This window comes from Micromesistius poutassou, assembly GCF_964030765.1.
Source record: "Micromesistius poutassou genome assembly, chromosome: 3".
NCBI lineage: Eukaryota > Metazoa > Chordata > Actinopteri > Gadiformes > Gadidae > Micromesistius > Micromesistius poutassou.
The window spans coordinates 23,344,388-23,361,202 of NC_140273.1; the positions used below are offsets into that span (position 1 = coordinate 23,344,388).

Sequence of the window (16,815 nt, forward strand, 5' to 3'; positions counted from 1 at the left end):
GTGTGTGTGTGTGTGTGCAGGTGTGTGTGCGTGTGCGTGGGCATGTGTGTGTGTGTGTGTGTGTGTGTGTGTGTGCAGGTGTGTGTGCGTGTGTGTGTGTGTGTGTGTGTGTGTGTGTGTGTGTGTCTCGTGTGTGTGTGTGTGTGTGTGTGTGTGTGTGTGTGTGTGTGTGTGTGTGTGTGTGTGTGTGTGTGTGTGTACCTGGTGGGCCGCTCCCATTGCGTGGTGCGTGTGATGTGGTTCAGGTACTGGATTCTCCCGGAGGCCGTCCTCCTCTCTTCCCATCTGGTGTCATGAACACAGAGAACTAAAGCGTTACGTTGTTTTACCATCACAGCAACTATCTTACACTCTATGACCAGACGGACCAGAACAGCATGTTTCAGCAGGGGACATCAGGGGACATCAGGGGACATAAGAGGACATAAGAGGACATAAGGGGACATCAGGGGACATAAGAGGACATAAGAGGACATAAGGGGACATCAGGGGACATAAGAGGACATAAGAGGACATAAGGGGACATCAGGGGACATAAGAGGACATAAGGGGACATAAGAGGACATCAGGGGACACAAGAGGACATAAGAGGACATAAGAGGACATCAGGGGACACAAGAGGACATAAGAGGACATAAGAGGACATCAGGGGACATAAGAGGACATAAGGAGACTACAGTAGGGGACATAAGAGGACATAAGGAGACTACAATAGGGGACATAAGAGGACATAAGAGGACATAAGGGGACATAAGAGGACATCAGGGGACATAAGGGGACATCAGGGGACATAAGGGGACATAAGGGGACTACAGTAGGGGACATAAGGGGACATAAGAGGACATAAGGAGACTACAGTAGGGGACATAAGGGGACACAAGAGGACATAAGAGGACATAAGAGGACATAAGAGGACTACAGTAGGGGACATAAGGGGACATAAGGGGACACAAGAGGACATAAGGGGACATAAGGGGACACAAGAGGACATAAGGGGACATAATAGGACATAAGGAGACTACAGTAGGGGACATAAGGGGACATAAGAGGACATAAGGAGACTACAGTAGGGGACATAAGGGGACATAAGGGGACACAAGAGGACATAAGGGGACATAAGGGGACATAAGAGGACTACAGTAGGGGACATAAGGGGACCACAGCATGGGACATATCAAGCTGGTCATTGCAAATTCAGTTTCTAGTTGTTTGTGATCTGTTGTCTGAAGTGACAGTGATTTAAAGGGACTTCCCACCAGTCTTGAGCAGTACCTTTGGCACCAATGAGAGAGGACAGCTGGAGGAGCTGTCTGTCCCTCTGGCCCGTGGTTTGGAAGCTGCCTAAGTCCTAAACCACGGTGTGACGTCCCTTCAGCGGGACGGTCAGCATAGTGCTTTGTGTTTCAGCTTCAAAGTGTCCGAGAGGCTTAACCCCCTCACGCAGGTACTAGAGGTAACCACACACTGACCCGTCAGCTGGCAGACTCCACTAGAGGTAACCACACACTGACCCGTCAGCTGGCAGACTCCACTAGAGGTAACCACACACTGACCCGTCAGCTGGCAGACTCCACTAGAGGTAACCACACACTGACCCGTCAGGCAGGTCGTTGTCGAAGAGGCGGCTGCAGTCCACCACGGGGCCTCCCACCCCGATGCGGTCTCTGGACTGTAGGCTGACTGCAGAGGGAGGGAGGACGGGTTAGTGAGCGGTGCTGAGCAACCTGCTGCCAACACACTGGCCCCTTCTCCACCCACAGCACCAGCTCCACTCGCCTCCACTCGGCCCGCCTTTTTTTGCATTTCCATCAGCAAAAAAAAGTACCTGGTACCTGGTACCTGGTACTTTTTTTAGTAGCATCTCCGTCGAGGTTCCAAGCGAGCTCAGCTGGTACGTTTGTGTGACGTAAACAGGCTGAGTGTAAGTGGCTGCAAACGGGAATAATCACTCAAAGTTAAGTTGTGTCCGGCGTGGCTGGAGTCCACGGACCCGCTCCCGAGGGGGACACGGATCAGCGTTTTGCCGTGTGTCGCTCCTTTCCTGGGGCTAGAGTTAGGCTGCGCATGGTTGTGTGTGTCCGGCGTGGTTGTGTGTGTCGGGCGTGGTTGTGTGTGTCCGCGTGGTTGTGTGTGTCCGGCGTGGTTGTGTGTGTCGGGCGTGGTTGTGTGTGTCGGGCGTGGTTGTGTGTGTCCGGCGTGGTTGTGTGTGTCCACGTGGTTGTGTGTGTCCGCGTGGTTGTGTGTGTCCGGCGTGGTTGTGTGTGTCCGGCGTGGTTGTGTGTGTCCGCGTGGTTGTGTGTGTCCGCGTGGTTGTGTGTGTCCGCGTGGTTGTGTGTGTCCGCGTGGTTGTGTGTGTCCGGCGTGGTTGTGTGTGTCCGGCGTGGTTGTGTGTGTCCGGCGTGGTTGTGTGTGTCCGGCGTGGTTGTGTGTGTCCGGCGTGGTTGTGTGTGTCCGGCGTGGTTGTGTGTGTCCGGCGTGGCTGGGTTAGGGTGCCTTGAACCAAACCGAGTCGTGGCGAGTTGAGCTGGTACTGTCGGTGGAAAAGCGGCAAATGAGGCCAACGGGGGTGTGCAGCTTACCCACTATCTGCCCTCTCACAGAGTCGTTGTCATTGGGGCCCAGTCTGTTGAGGTCCAGTCTCTGATCTGTGTGGGAGAACCATGTGTTCATAGTTAAAGGTGATTATTCACAAGGAGAACTTTAGAGCCCAGGTGGTCCACCCAGATGGGAGCAGGGCACCAGATCAGCCAGTAACTAGTTCTGCATGCAATAGCATGAGTTGACCTGCAGAGGGAGTCGTCTAATGCAGACCAAGCTACAACCAGTGTGGGCTCTCCTTTAAAGAGAGAAGAGGGAAGGGGGATGAGGTTAGACAGGCAGGGTAACATACCGGCAGGGTAATGGACAGACAAACAGGGTCAGAGACCGACCGGGTAACAGACAGACAGGCAGTCTAACAGCCAGACAAACTCAGCAACTGGTCAACAGATACATTTCTTTGGACACACATTGGCGCCAGGGGATTTGGGGTGAAATACCAGCATGAGTTTGGCATCGTCCCTGTGGTTTGACTTGAAGCAATATGGGTAAAACCAGATAGCAAACAGAACACAGGAGACGGGGAACACACACACACCCTGGACCGCATGACACGGCACAGCACTGGGGAGCGCGTGCAAGAAGGGCCAAGACATCAGATGTTCGTCTGTGGGATGCAACAGGAAGTCTGTCTGAGTGTACAGACACACAGACTTCTAGGAAACTGCAGCCACACTGGGACTATGTGGTGTGTGTGTGTGTGTGTGTGTGTGTGTGTGTGTGTGTGTGTGTGTGTGTGTGTGTGTGTGTGTGTGTGTGTGTGTGTTATGAAGAAGTACACTTTGTTTATTTATGTGTGGGTGTTTTGTTAATGCGTAGCGCTTGCAGCTTGGCAATTATATAGTTCTGTGACTGATCATGTTGTTTTGTCTTTGTGTATGCGGGACTTTGTGTGTGTGTGTGTGTGTGTGTGTGTGTGTGTGTGTGTGTGTGTGTGTGTGTGTGTGTGTGTGTGTGTGTGTGTGTGTTAGGGATGTGAATAACTCAAATTTTTCATGGTCGAATAATCAGTGGGTGGTATGAACGAATAATCGATTATTGGATGTGTGCCGACATTCACAAAGGCAGCCATGGATCATCGGCAAGAAATCACTTAATATCTTAAACGCAAAAAAACAAACTTTAACAGTGATCAGTGTTTGTGTTGTATGCATATATATTAATATTTATGCTTGTGTATTGTGTATATTGTTTTTCTGTACATGATTAATAATATTTAAAAAAAACTAATAGTGCTACAGAACCAACATTAGTTCCGTCCGTTAATTCTTGTTTATTTGAATTAACGGACGATGTCTCTGTGTGGTACTTCTGTTTGTGCGTGTTTCTGTGTGTGTGCGTGTGTGTGTGACTATTGATAGACCTAGTGATATGACTAGTGATATGACTATTGATAGACCTAGTGATAGTCCTAGTGATATGACTAGTGATATGACTAGTGATAGACCTAGTGATATGACTAGTGATATGACTAGTGATAGACCTAGTGATAGTCCTAGTGATAGACCTAGTGATATGACTAGTGATATGACTAGTGATATGACTAGTGATATGACTAGTGATAGACCTAGTGATATGACTAGTGATAGACCTAGTGATATGACTAGTGATATGACTATTGATAGACCTAGTGATAGTCCTAGTGATATGACTAGTGATATGACTAGTGATAGACCTAGTGATATGACTAGTGATATGACTAGTGATAGACCTAGTGATATGACTAGTGATATGACTAGTGATAGACCTAGTGATATGACTAGTGATATGACTAGTGATATGACTAGTGATAGACCTAGTGATATGACTAGTGATATGACTAGTGATAGTCCTAGTGATATGACTAGTGATATGACTAGTGATATGACTAGTGATAGACCTAGTGATATGACTAGTGATATGACTAGTGATATGACTAGTGATATGACTAGTGATAGTCCTAGTGATATGACTAGTGATATGACTAGTGATATGACTAGTGATGACTAGTGATAGTCCTAGTGATATGACTAGTGATATGACTAGTGATAGTCCTAGCGATATGACTAGTGATATGACTAGTGACAGACCTAGTGATATGACTAGTGATATGACTAGTGATAGTCCTAGTGATATGACTAGTGATATGACTAGTGATATGACTAGTGATAGTCCTAGTGATATGACTAGTGATATGACTAGTGATGACTAGTGATAGTCCTAGTGATATGACTAGTGATATGACTAGTGATATGACTAGTGATAGTCCTAGTGATATGACTAGTGATAGTCCTAGTGATATGACTAGTGATAGTCCTAGTGATATGACTAGTGATATGACTAGTGATATGACTAGTGATATGACTAGTGATAGTCCTAGTGATATGACTAGTGATATGACTAGTGATATCACTAGTGATAGTCCTAGTGATATGACTAGTGATGACTAGTAATAGTCCTAGTGATATGACTAGTGATATGACTAGTGATATGACTAGTGATATGACTAGTGATGACTAGTGATAGACCTAGTCTCCTCCCTGGACCATCGGTCTCCAGGTCTGTCTGGACCCAATGCACTGTGTGTGTGTGTGTGTGTGTGTGTGTGTGTGTGTGTGTGTGTCAAGACTCCCAGGTGCCCCCCCCCTCCCTGACCTCCCCTCCTCCACCCGGGAGCAGAGCCAAGGGGCTGGGGAGCGGAGGGAGAAAGGGTGGTGCATCTAGTCCCAAGTCATGTCCTCGGTGCCCCCCCCATGGTTCACCGAGGTGCAGGGGGGGGGCCAGCAGGGAGAGGAGCCGTGGGGTTACACCGCCGTCCCTCTCTCCTCGTCTCCCCCACAGTGCCACACAGCGCCGTACTCACAGCCCGTGTCTTTGAGTCTGTTGATGGCGTTGGACAGCAGGCGGACGCAGCCCAGGAAGCCCGCTCCCTGCTTCTTGTGGATCTTCTTGTGGTTCCACACACTGATGGTGATGGAGTCGGCTTTACCGATGTACCTGACGGAGCACAGGAGGTTGTGCGTGAGGTGGAGTACCAACAACAACAACATCTTGGGGCTGAGGCTCCCCTTCACCACCACCGCACCGTAACAGCCTGCTCAATGTGGCAGCCTGCGTCTGAGAGCAGGTTAAAACAGTCCTGTAAAGAAGGTCAATCAAAAGCATCCAACACAACCAGTCCACGTGGGTCTCCATGGGAACGAGGTGCAGCTTGGTGGAGCCAAGAGGCCCCTAGCTGCTCCACGCTCTCTGCGTGGGTACTGTCAGAACGAGCCATCCTGAAGCTGCGTCTACTACCCCCTCCTTCAGCTGGTATTCCTTTAAGAGGAATGATGCAGGCCTGAAACCCCTACGTTGTTTCATAATGGCTTGGGATGCGGCCCAGGGGACCAGAACCGTCCTAACAGGCCTCCTGGCTGAGATGGAGCTAAATCCAAACAAGGTTTCTTCAACCAGAAATAATTGGGCAAAGGCATAAACACGCAATAAGAGTCACATTTTGTTGAAAGTGCAGACCAACAAGTCTGCACTTGTTGAAAGTGCAGAGTGAAGGAGGAGGCGAGTGAAGGAGGAGCCGAGTGAAGGAACGAGGAGGCGAGTGAACGAGGAGCCGAGTGAAGGAAGGAGGTGAGTGAAGGAGGAGGCGAGTGAAGGAAGGAGGAGGCGAGTGAACGAGGAACCGAGTGAAGGAAGGAGGTGAGTGAAGGAGGAGGCGAGTGAACGAGGAACCGAGTGAAGGAAGGAGGTGAGTGAAGGAGGAGGTGAGTGAAGGAAGGAGGAGGTGATTGTTCACGTCCTTGGGTCAGGTCTCGGCCCAGCGCCTGGGTCAGGGTCAAGGCCTAAGTGTTGATCTTAAAGGGAGCAGTGGTCCACAGCCTCACTGGAGCAGCAGGCAGCGGACTGGGAGGCTGCAGGCATCAAGACGATCTGCAACGCAGTCTTAAGGCGTTGGCCTGCTAGGTGAATTGTGACTTTGTGTATATCAAGATGGCAGTCAGCCATGCTTTTTGCTCCGATCTGGTCAGCTGGTGAGCCATGTGTTCGTTTGTGGGCCCTATCGGCGCGAACAGCCTAGCCAGGGCAGTTTGTATGCGCTAACTTGTGCTGGACAAAAAAATAAAATAAAATATGCAAATAAGGCAATATCTCATTAAATGTGATGAGATCCATATCGTTTGACACTTACAGAGAGGACAGCATCAAACATGGACAGAGGGCGAGAAGAGGATAATCACAACACATGGTTGTCCTTGATGCGATATCACCAAACCAAAATGTTCCAGTGGTATTAGAGAACTTTTGGTAATCTTCCATTAACAAAACCGCTTTTCAGGCATTCTATGTTGAGTGGCTGACCACCAATGACCAAGGCACCAAACCACTCCACCTTGGTGTATCACCACAGGCATGATGGTGTCAGCTGCGAGTGCTACTCCATCCCCTCGGCTCAACGGCCCACACGAGGAAGCTGACGACAGGATGACGTTTGTCACGCCCCTCTACGCCCCCACCGGCCGCGCAGTGGCAGTGCTATGGTCATTGGGTGGTGCGTGGGCACAATCAAGGTAATCGTGCACACCTGCGAAGGTGTGCTCATAAGCCACGCCTTCAGCCTCAGAAGGGGGCTGGCTACCTCGTGACAACATGTGCTGCTGTCAAGACTTTTAACATGTACCTTTATGTATGAAAGTAAAACACTTTATTTTTGGATAGAAACTCTGTGGTCTGTCCAGTATTTTGTTGTGGCCTCCGAGCCAGTCGTAACATGGGGGCTCGTCCAGGATTTTTCCAAGCTTTCTGGGAGACTGGACCAGAGTTTTTTTGTTAGATTTTCTTTGTTATTTTGGTGAGTATGGTTGTTTTGGCCTGTTTGTTAGAACTTGTTTGCAGCTCTGAACACTGTGGCCAGTGTCTCCTCCTCCAGAGGACACCATGGAGACACCAGCGTCTCCATCTCCATCATAAAATGAAGTACTCTATTGGTACCCAGCCCCAAAGGTACTGTGTACTTGAGAAGTCAATCTACATTTACATTTTACATTTAGCAGACGTTTTAGCGACTTACAATAAGTACTTGTCTACTAAGGATTTTTACATTACAAGTATTATCTGGTACCACATTTTTATCAGTATTATGTATTATGAAGTATAACAGTATTGTTATACTTCATATATATATAATAGAACTATTATATTCTATTATATATATATATATATAATAGAACTATAGAACAACTGCTCATGCAGTTGTTCACAAAGCGGTGAACCTCGTCCATGTGAAGGACTGAGCCTTTCAGGGACGCTGCTTTTGTACCAATCATGACACTGACCTGTTTCCAGTCAACCTGTTCACCTGTGGAATGTTCCAACCAGGTGTTTTCTGAGCATTCCTCAACTTTCCCAGTCTTTTGTTGCCACTGTTCCAGCTTTTTTGGAACATGTTGCTGGCATCAAATTCAAAATGAGTGAATATTTGCAAAAAAACAACAGTTTATCAGTTTGAACATTAAATATCTATATCTATTTCTCTCTGTATTTATGTGTCCTCCTTTGTCATGTACCATCCACGAATGTCGGGTTTACCACCGTGATCCCAAATGTTAAGAAAAATGTTCACAACCAGGGAAATACCGATTTTGAACTGAGGTAACCGTTTATTTGTTGAGGTTGCATGTTACAACCATGCTCCTCTAGATCCAATTTCAGTGTGATTGTCTGACCAAGGATAGCAGGGCTAGAGACCATCCTGTTGACTTCAGCTTCTGTTGGCTGGATCGGTCGTTTCCAGAAAGGACAATGTAATCAGCCAATCAGGGACTGGGTCATAGTTGATGAGGAAATGGGCCAATCAGGGAGTGCGTCGTAGTTGATGATGCAAACAAGGACTGCGTGGAAGTTGATGAAACACAGGCCGCAGATGGAAAAACCCAAGTGGTGTCTCCAGAAGAAACAAGCAGTACCGTTAGCATTAGTAGGTTGACCAGAGATCCACTTGAGCTCCAACACGGCTGACTTACAGATCATAATGCTGGTTCCACTTGAGCTCCAACACGGCTGACTTACAGATCATAATGCTGGTTCCACTTGAGCTCCAACACGGCTGACTTACAGATCATAATGCTGGTTCCACTTGAGCTCCAACACGGCTGACTTACAGATCATAATGCTGGTTCCACTTGGGGTCCAACACGGCTGACTTACAGATCATAATGCTGGTTCCACTTGAGCTCCAACACGGCTGACTTACAGATCATAATGCTGGTTCCACTTGAGCTCCAACACGGCTGACTTACAGATCATAATGCTGGTTCCACTTGGGGTCCAACACGGCTGACTTACAGATCATAATGCTGGTTCCACTTGAGCTCCAACACGGCTGACTTACAGATCATAATGCTGGTTCCACTTGGGGTCCAACACGGCTGACTTACAGATCATAATGCTGGTTCCACTTGAGCTCCAACACGGCTGACTTACAGATCATAATGCTGGTTCCACTTGGGGTCCAACACGGCTGACTTACAGATCATAATGCTGGTTCCACTTGAGCTCCAACATGGCTGACTTACAGATCATAATGCTGGTTCCACTTGGGGTCCAGCGTGTTCCTCACTGTGTCGGTGGAGTGGCACTGCCCCGAACCATCAACCACCACCTTGGCGAAGGGATCCGGCAGCCCTGTGGACAAACACAAGAGGATATGTTCTGAGTGAGCCTGTCGGCTGCATATAGTTTGTAGAGACATTTTGAGGCAGTGCTCTCCTAGTGGGACTTATCAGTACCGCGTAGAGGATGACGTGAAGTCACTGTCACCAACGTCTTTTGGTTGGTTTGGTTTTCTTAAACAGAAATTAAAGAAATTAAATGGGAAAGGGGCAATCAATGGGAGACGGCCTCATAAGCCCAGTGTGATCGACAAGGATGACGTGTCAGATCTAAACGAAATGTACATCAGGAGGGAAGGACTCTGTGGAGACACCATGTTGGCCCATCACCAGAGCGGTGCTTAGAGAGCGGTGCTTAGAGACACCATGTTGGCCCATCACCAGAGCGGTGCTTAGAGACACCATGTTGGCCCATCACCAGAGCGGTGCTTAGAGACACCATGTTGGCCCATCACCAGAGCGGTGCTTAGAGACACCATGTTGGCCCATCACCAGAGCGGTGCTTAGAGAGCGGTGCTTAGAGACACCATGTTGGCCCATCACCAGAGCGGTGCTTAGAGAGCGGTGCTTAGAGACACCATGTTGTAGAAACCAAGCCAGTCCAAATCTAATCAGCATAATGTCCTATAGCTAAATATTAAGATGAAAAATATATTTGACATATTTGACATATTTATAGTTTATATATTTATATTTTTTCTTTTTGTAGCGCACTTATTATACAGGAAAATAGGTCCTATTGAAGAAGTACGAGAGGATTGGAAGATCCTTTCGCTTCTTCTTGCCCTGAGGAAATGACCCTTGGCATCCATACCATGCACCAGTCAGACCTGTCCAGTGGCATTCAGGGACTTCCTGACGAGGGAGAGGTCATGAGAGGAGGAGGAACGCTGCTCCCCGCAGACCAAGGCCCTGGGCCCCCAGGCAGGGTCTTTACCTGGCAGGGGGCCCCCAGGCAGGTAAAGACCCTGCCTGGGGGCCCCCTGCCAGGTGAAGACCCTGCCTGGGGGCCCCCTACCAGGTAAAGACCCTGCCTGGGGGCCCCCTGCCAGGTGAAGACCCTGCCTGGGGGCCCCCTGCCAGGTGAAGACCCTGCCTGGGGGCCCCCTGCCAGGTGAAGACCCTGCCTGGGGGCCCCCTGCCAGGTGAAGACCCTGCCTGGGGGCCCCCTGCCATAGCTGCAATCTGCCTTTGCTTTTAGCAATATTACAAGAGGTAATTATGGGAATGGGCCGTGGTATTGTCAAGCTTTTCTGTTGTCAAAACTGTGTGGTCATCACAGAGGGTAATAGGTATTGCTGCTAGACAAGAAGCAAAACAATGGTCAGCGTTGAGAAGGGTGCCTCGGGCCAAGTGTTAAGCAATACGTTACTAAGAAGCAACAAGATTAACTCAAACTTTGCCCTCCATAAATCAGACCTCACACCCACACCTCTGGTCAGTCAATCATCTCAACAAAGATCTCTTACAAGGGCTCTAGCACTTCAGAAGCCGATTGCTCTGCCAACTACTATCAAAGTCTGGCACTGTCTGTCTGTCTGTGGGCCCTGTCTGTCTCACAGACTGCTACATGTCTGTCTGTGGGCCCTGTCTGTCTCACAGACTGCTACATGTCTGTGGGCCCTGTCTGTCTCACAGACTGCTACATGTCTGTGGGCCCTGTCTGTCTCACAGACTGCTACATGTCTGTGGGCCCTGTCGGTCTCACAGACTGCTACATGTCTGTGGGCCCTGTCTGTCTCACAGACTGCTACATGTCTGTCTGTGGGCCCTGTCGGTCTCACAGACTGCTACATGTCTGTGGGCCCTGTCTGTCTCACAGACTGCTACATGTCTGTGGGCCCTGTCTGTCTCACAGACTACCTGGCCTTAGTTTGGTGTCAGTGGGCATCAAACAGCCCCCTGCAAAGCTTATGCACACAACGGGAGGCAGAGGCAGCCGCTACAGAACAGGCTCTACTCACTGAAGAAGTCTTTCTTGGCCAGGTTCTTCGCACACAGCACTGAGGAAGAGAAGGAGAAAGATGGAGGTTAGAAATGCATTATTGAAAGCCCAGTCTGAGCATCATAGCCACCAACATCTAGGGCTTTGTCTTTGTTCAATTCATCAACTTCTGTTCATTTTTACGGACCTACTACAGCTTGTTGTGTTTCACAGCAGAGACTTCAGACAAGTATTTAAACAAAAATGGATGTACTGGAAGGAATAAAATGGACAATGATTTTAATTGTACATCTTACTACTATAATAGCAGGCCTGTCAGACAAGTTACTCGGACAAGTTGGTCAGTGCGCATGCGCATGTGTCAAGCAGCCTGCAGCTCACACGCTCGCGCAGACGTTGAAAGACAACGGCAAGATTGATCCCGCATCCTGCAATGTCTTGATATTGATATCCCCCCCCCCCCCCTCCCGTCTGTTTCAACGGCCCCGCCGTCGACACACTCTCCCAGGTAAGACGTTCTGCTACAGACTGTAGAAATTGCGATAAAAGAAGTGAAGAGACACTTTCTCACGTCGACAACGCAATGGCAGGTCGTTCATTTTATCATATAAAAACCGTTAGATTCAAACATTGCGCCGACCTGCATATCAACACACAAGTCACGTGGTCTTAAAGAGACAGCGTCCCTATAACACAGAACGAAAACATGTCAATAACACAGTACGGTGAATTATGTCTATAGTCCACAAGACTACACTTTGTTGCTAAAATGTAATATTACTCTCCTCCTTGAGCCTCCCTAAATGTCTTTACACTTTGTTGCTCAAACTTAACATTACTCTCTTCCTTGAGGCTCCAGAAATGTCTTGCAATATTGATATCCCCCTCCCCCCTGCCGACAGTTTCAGTTGTTTTATTTTTCTTTTGTGTGTAGGCTGTGTGTGACTGTAGGCTACTGCTGCCTGTCTTGGCCAGGACACTTGAAGAGATGTTTAATCTGAATGACGTATTCTTCTGGTAAAAAAATAAATGAAGTAAAGATCTTAAACTCTCACGTCAGGAAGCCAATGTACAATCAGCAATCTTGCTCTCACACCCCCCCTTCTCCTTCTCCCCCTCCCCCACACAACCCTGTGCTTTATATCACTATAGTTAGGTAGGTTGCTGCCTTAGCTGTTGTTACTTCGTTTATTTCACTAAGGTGCTTCTGTAAATGAACACAATCTTCAGCTGTTTGTTATTATTATTTTCAACTAACCAATAGTAGTTGCCATGCATTTCTAAATGTCAATGCACTTTGAGCCCTGAATAACAGTAAAAGCTATTGAATAATTGATTTGTATCCATAGTATACTACACTTTAAATTGAACAATTACCCCTGTAACCCATAAATTGACTCATTTTATAATGTCATAAAATGCTCACACATTAGCTGCTTTCAGACACACGTGTAAGTCCTGATATTCTCCTGATGGGCCGTATGTGTGAACAACATATCCTGACATTTGTACCCTGAAAATCTCCTGAATAATACTACCCCTGAGGTAGAATTATCAAATGTAAATTATCTTAAATGTGAATGAGGAGTAGAAAGTCTGTATTTCTCACACCACTTGAGTGGGCGTGTTGATGACGCTTCTGCACGTCATTGAGTGGCCCCCTAAATGATAATCAGCCTGTTGCCTTTTGTTCGCTGAATGGTAAAAAAAATATTTAAATGTTGGCACTGCTTTTAAGAGTAATTCGTGGTGAACGCTAAAAGATAGGTCTTTTAGCGTAGAAGATAATTGTAGGCTTTGAGAAACAAAGAACCAAATCCATAAACAGACTCCTGTCTCCTGTCTTTAGTAGATTGGTCAACACTGGGCCTCGGAGCACATAGCACTGTCTTTAGTTGATTGTGCTCTGAGGCCTACTGGTATAGTAGCCTTCACATGGATCTTTCAAGCCAAATGTGTCTTCGCCTCTCGACTGTCCGAGTCCTGCAAGGAATCGCTTGGAAAAAATACATTAAATTAGTAAATATTGTATTCAAATAAACGTGAATGACATGTATGTTCACTAGTGACTGCAAGAAATCCTTGTGACTGCACATCCTCTCGACATGCCATACAGAGGTAGTCTTTCTAGTTTTTAACTCGATTTGAACGTATTAGGGAACACGTAAAATGAACGACCTAAAAGGGCACTCTGAGAGCGGACTGTAGGTGGTCATGGTAAACGAAAGTGAAACTAAATGCACCCTTCCACACGGGTGAACAATGGGCCAGTCGTTTTTTCGTAATCCTGGGTACAGACAGACAAACTGTACAGAAAGCGACTTCATCGGTGTAGGTAAACATTAAACACAAGGGGGTTTGGTTGCGTATTTACCGCAAACTGCAGGGGGCGCTGTTCCAACAGCGTGGGAAGTCTACAGCGCACTAGCCCTACTGAGGAGTGTAGAGCTCCGCAGAGTTACCACGACGGTGGCTTTAAAGAGAGACTGTTTCAGCTGGGATTCAAACACTAAGGAATTTAAAAAGATACGTTTTGGGTTGGGAGGAAGATGTTTCATCTGGTTACGACCCGGTCTCCTGGAACCGTCACCTTATGGTGGTGGAGAGGTTGCGTGTCCCAGTGAACCTGAGGGCTGTGTTGTCTGGAGCCTTGTGCTCCTGGTAGTAGTGCTGGGCGATGTGACCAAAAATTTATATCACAGTATTTTTCTAAATTTTTCTATGACGGTATTTTTTTTTTCATGCATAATCAGGTGTTCACTAGTGCTGCCACTAAGGAACAACATGCAGAGCTAGAGATGAACTGAACCACGGGTTAACACACAGAGCTAGAGATGAACTGAACCACGGGTTAACACACAGAGCTAGAGATGAACTGAACCACGGGTTAACACACAGAGCTAGAGATGAACTGAACCACGGGTTAACACACAGAGCTAGAGATGAACTGAACCACGGGTTAACACACAGAGCTAGAGATGAACTGGGTTACCATGCAGAGTTAGAGATGAACTGAACCACGAGTTAACACACAGAGCTAGAGATGAACTGGGTTACCATGCAGAGTTAGAGATGAACTGAACCACGGGTTACCATGCAGAACTAGAGATGTCGCGCTAGCAGTATTTGGAGCTAAATGATTAGCTGTTAGCTTCATAGCTACGACTAGCTTCAAAGCTAGCTAAGAAAGCCACATAGCTAGCTAAGCAAGCCACTGGGAGTGGTAACTGGTGGCAGCACACTGGGTAGTGGGTCATTCCCAATATAGTCATACAGCCATTCCAGACAGAAGTCTGGAACACAGCGTTAACTAACAGCGTTGATTAACTGTGCCAAGTACCGCCTACTTGGCGAAACAACAAAGAACTCCATGGCTGATCCACGGTTAGGCCGGTCGTCTGACTGATCCCACCTTAGACTGGGGACACAAAACAGCTTCACATACGCAATGTGGGACATCTATCAATGTCTAAATATACATTAGCATGTTTTATATCCCCTGCCTGAATCAGAGCCGGCAGAGAACACTGTTGCAGAATCATCACAATCAAATGATGAAACGAAAGCATAACAACTACATTATCCCTTACGATTGCTGCATGGATGCCTGTGGCTTTTGGAGCCACAGAGTTTCAGAAGACATACCGCTCCATAGTATCAGAGCAGGCTGCCTACTTCGGATTAGCACAAAGCTAATTGCATAGCAGGACTAGCGCTCTTCACCCGAAAGAAATCCACTCTTGTGGCTGATGGCATTATTGTGGGTGACAGGTAAATGGAGGGACATCCCACTCATGTTTATTAAATTACTTTTTTGTAGGGATGCATGATAAGTTTTTTTTTTAACCGATAGCGATAGCCGATAACTTTCAGCTCCTAAAGGCCAATACCGATAACACACACACACACACACACACATATACATGATCATGACGTAAGATCATGACATTAATAATATGAACAAACCCAAAAACCTTTGGGCTTTTATTCACGGTTTCTCTCAGACATCAGTAGAATCAACGGGGGGTTTAGGGGGGCGGGCTGCGGCGGGATATGACGGAGGGTCGAAGTTGGCAGGACGGCCCCTGTCACTCAGGTGTGTTTTGGTCTGACTGCAGCAACGGAGGCAGAAGGGGCAGAACTCATCGCCATCATCTTAAATGTTGCTGCAGCGATGCATCATATATTCCGTTGCATCCACAACACCCGCATCAATCGATGAAAGATTGGAGCATGAGTTACAGACAGATAGAAGAAACGACAAAGAAGAAAGGCATCGCGAACGACTGCATTACTGGAGAAGGAGAGTGTCTTTTTTGGCTTCATTTCACATCTAACAAACACTGGGACAAATGTAGTTGATTTCTGTGTTTAACTGAGAAAACAGGGAGTGGAAGGACGGGACCCTATAATGTTCAGCTAACTGTTGTCAATAATAAGTGTTTCGAGAGTAGCGTATGTGTGTGGGCGAGAGTGAGTGAGTGAGTGGATGAGCGAGGAGAACGAGCGGTAGTGCGTGTCAGTTTAGTGAAGTAATGAACCAGTCCGGTTGTGTCTGTGCAAACGTGTACTGTTAGTGAAACTAAGAATAAAGTACCCAGCCTGTCAATAATCGGCGGCCGCTTCACTCCGACCATATTCTGACCTATAAGCAGACCCACTGCCGGTCAAGTGAAGGGTGTTACCCCCGAGAGAACATCAACGTTTCCACAGGGAACGTCTCCCCTGTGCTCCTCGACTACGGTCTGGGAGCCGACAGCAGGAAAGGTGTAACATAATAATAAAAAAAACATTTTCTATATACGCGTGCAGCTGTGAACTCATGTATTGTAATTGATTGTATGATGTGTACTTTTAGGGTTACGATAAGACCTTTAATTTAGCGTTAGTGGGAGCGGGGCACTGAAATGATATAGGCTATGCTATGTTATCGGGGCTATTCGTCATGATATCGGACTTATCGGAATGACGTAATAATTTCAGTTATTGGCCCGATAATTATCGTGCACCCCTACTTTTCTGAAATGTTTTTGGCCTCATTTAAACACAGGAATAGCTAGTAAATATGTTAATTATTAAAACCCTTCTAAAACCATTACCCTCCTGCATGCAGCAACCTCTTATTTAGATGACCGAGTAGTTGGCCCACCACCATGGAAAACTAAATCTTGAGGAGAACCTTTGAATATTGAATATTACAAATATTATTTTTACAACTAGTTAGTTTAAGTCTGTCTTTGTCAGTGTTGCCGATTCTCCACATGGACGGCAGGTGTCAAAGGGTTACCTTACAATTCCAATAGTGTTCCAATATCCAAACACAAAACTAACGCCTGTATAACATCCCCGGGCTATCACCGGGATATGCAGCCCAAATGTAACCTTCTACCCTATCTGGAGGCAAAGACAGCGACCAAAGGACACAGGAAGACACAGAAAAACATGGGATAGACAATCATTACGGTAACCAAATGACCCAGGCTGGGGCCTGACTGGGCCCAGGCAGCAGCCCACCAGGGAAACTGGTACAGCCAGACTCTGGGCAAGGGCCAAGGGCCGAGGAAGCCCCTCAGACATTCTGAGGGGCCACATGAGCAGTGCCTGGTCGGCAGAGAGGAGACACCACAC

The 16,815-nt window shown here is 47.4% G+C and overlaps 1 protein-coding gene across 2 annotated transcripts in view; it reads right to left on the reverse strand.

The window, feature by feature from the left end:
• The window catches only part of LOC311341212 (E3 ubiquitin-protein ligase SMURF2-like), a 50,217-nt gene that overhangs the window by 18,691 nt on the left and 14,711 nt on the right, over positions 1-16,815 (reverse strand). For both annotated transcript variants that reach the window (XM_084466104.1, XM_084466103.1), the window contains exons 2-7: positions 11,207-11,245; positions 9,147-9,255; positions 5,441-5,574; positions 2,580-2,645; positions 1,596-1,680; positions 202-285 (exon numbers count right to left, since the gene is read on the reverse strand). In XM_084466104.1, the coding sequence (XP_084322230.1) occupies positions 202-285; positions 1,596-1,680; positions 2,580-2,645; positions 5,441-5,574; positions 9,147-9,255; positions 11,207-11,245 (517 nt within the window). The remainder of the gene's footprint in view (positions 1-201; positions 286-1,595; positions 1,681-2,579; positions 2,646-5,440; positions 5,575-9,146; positions 9,256-11,206; positions 11,246-16,815) is intronic.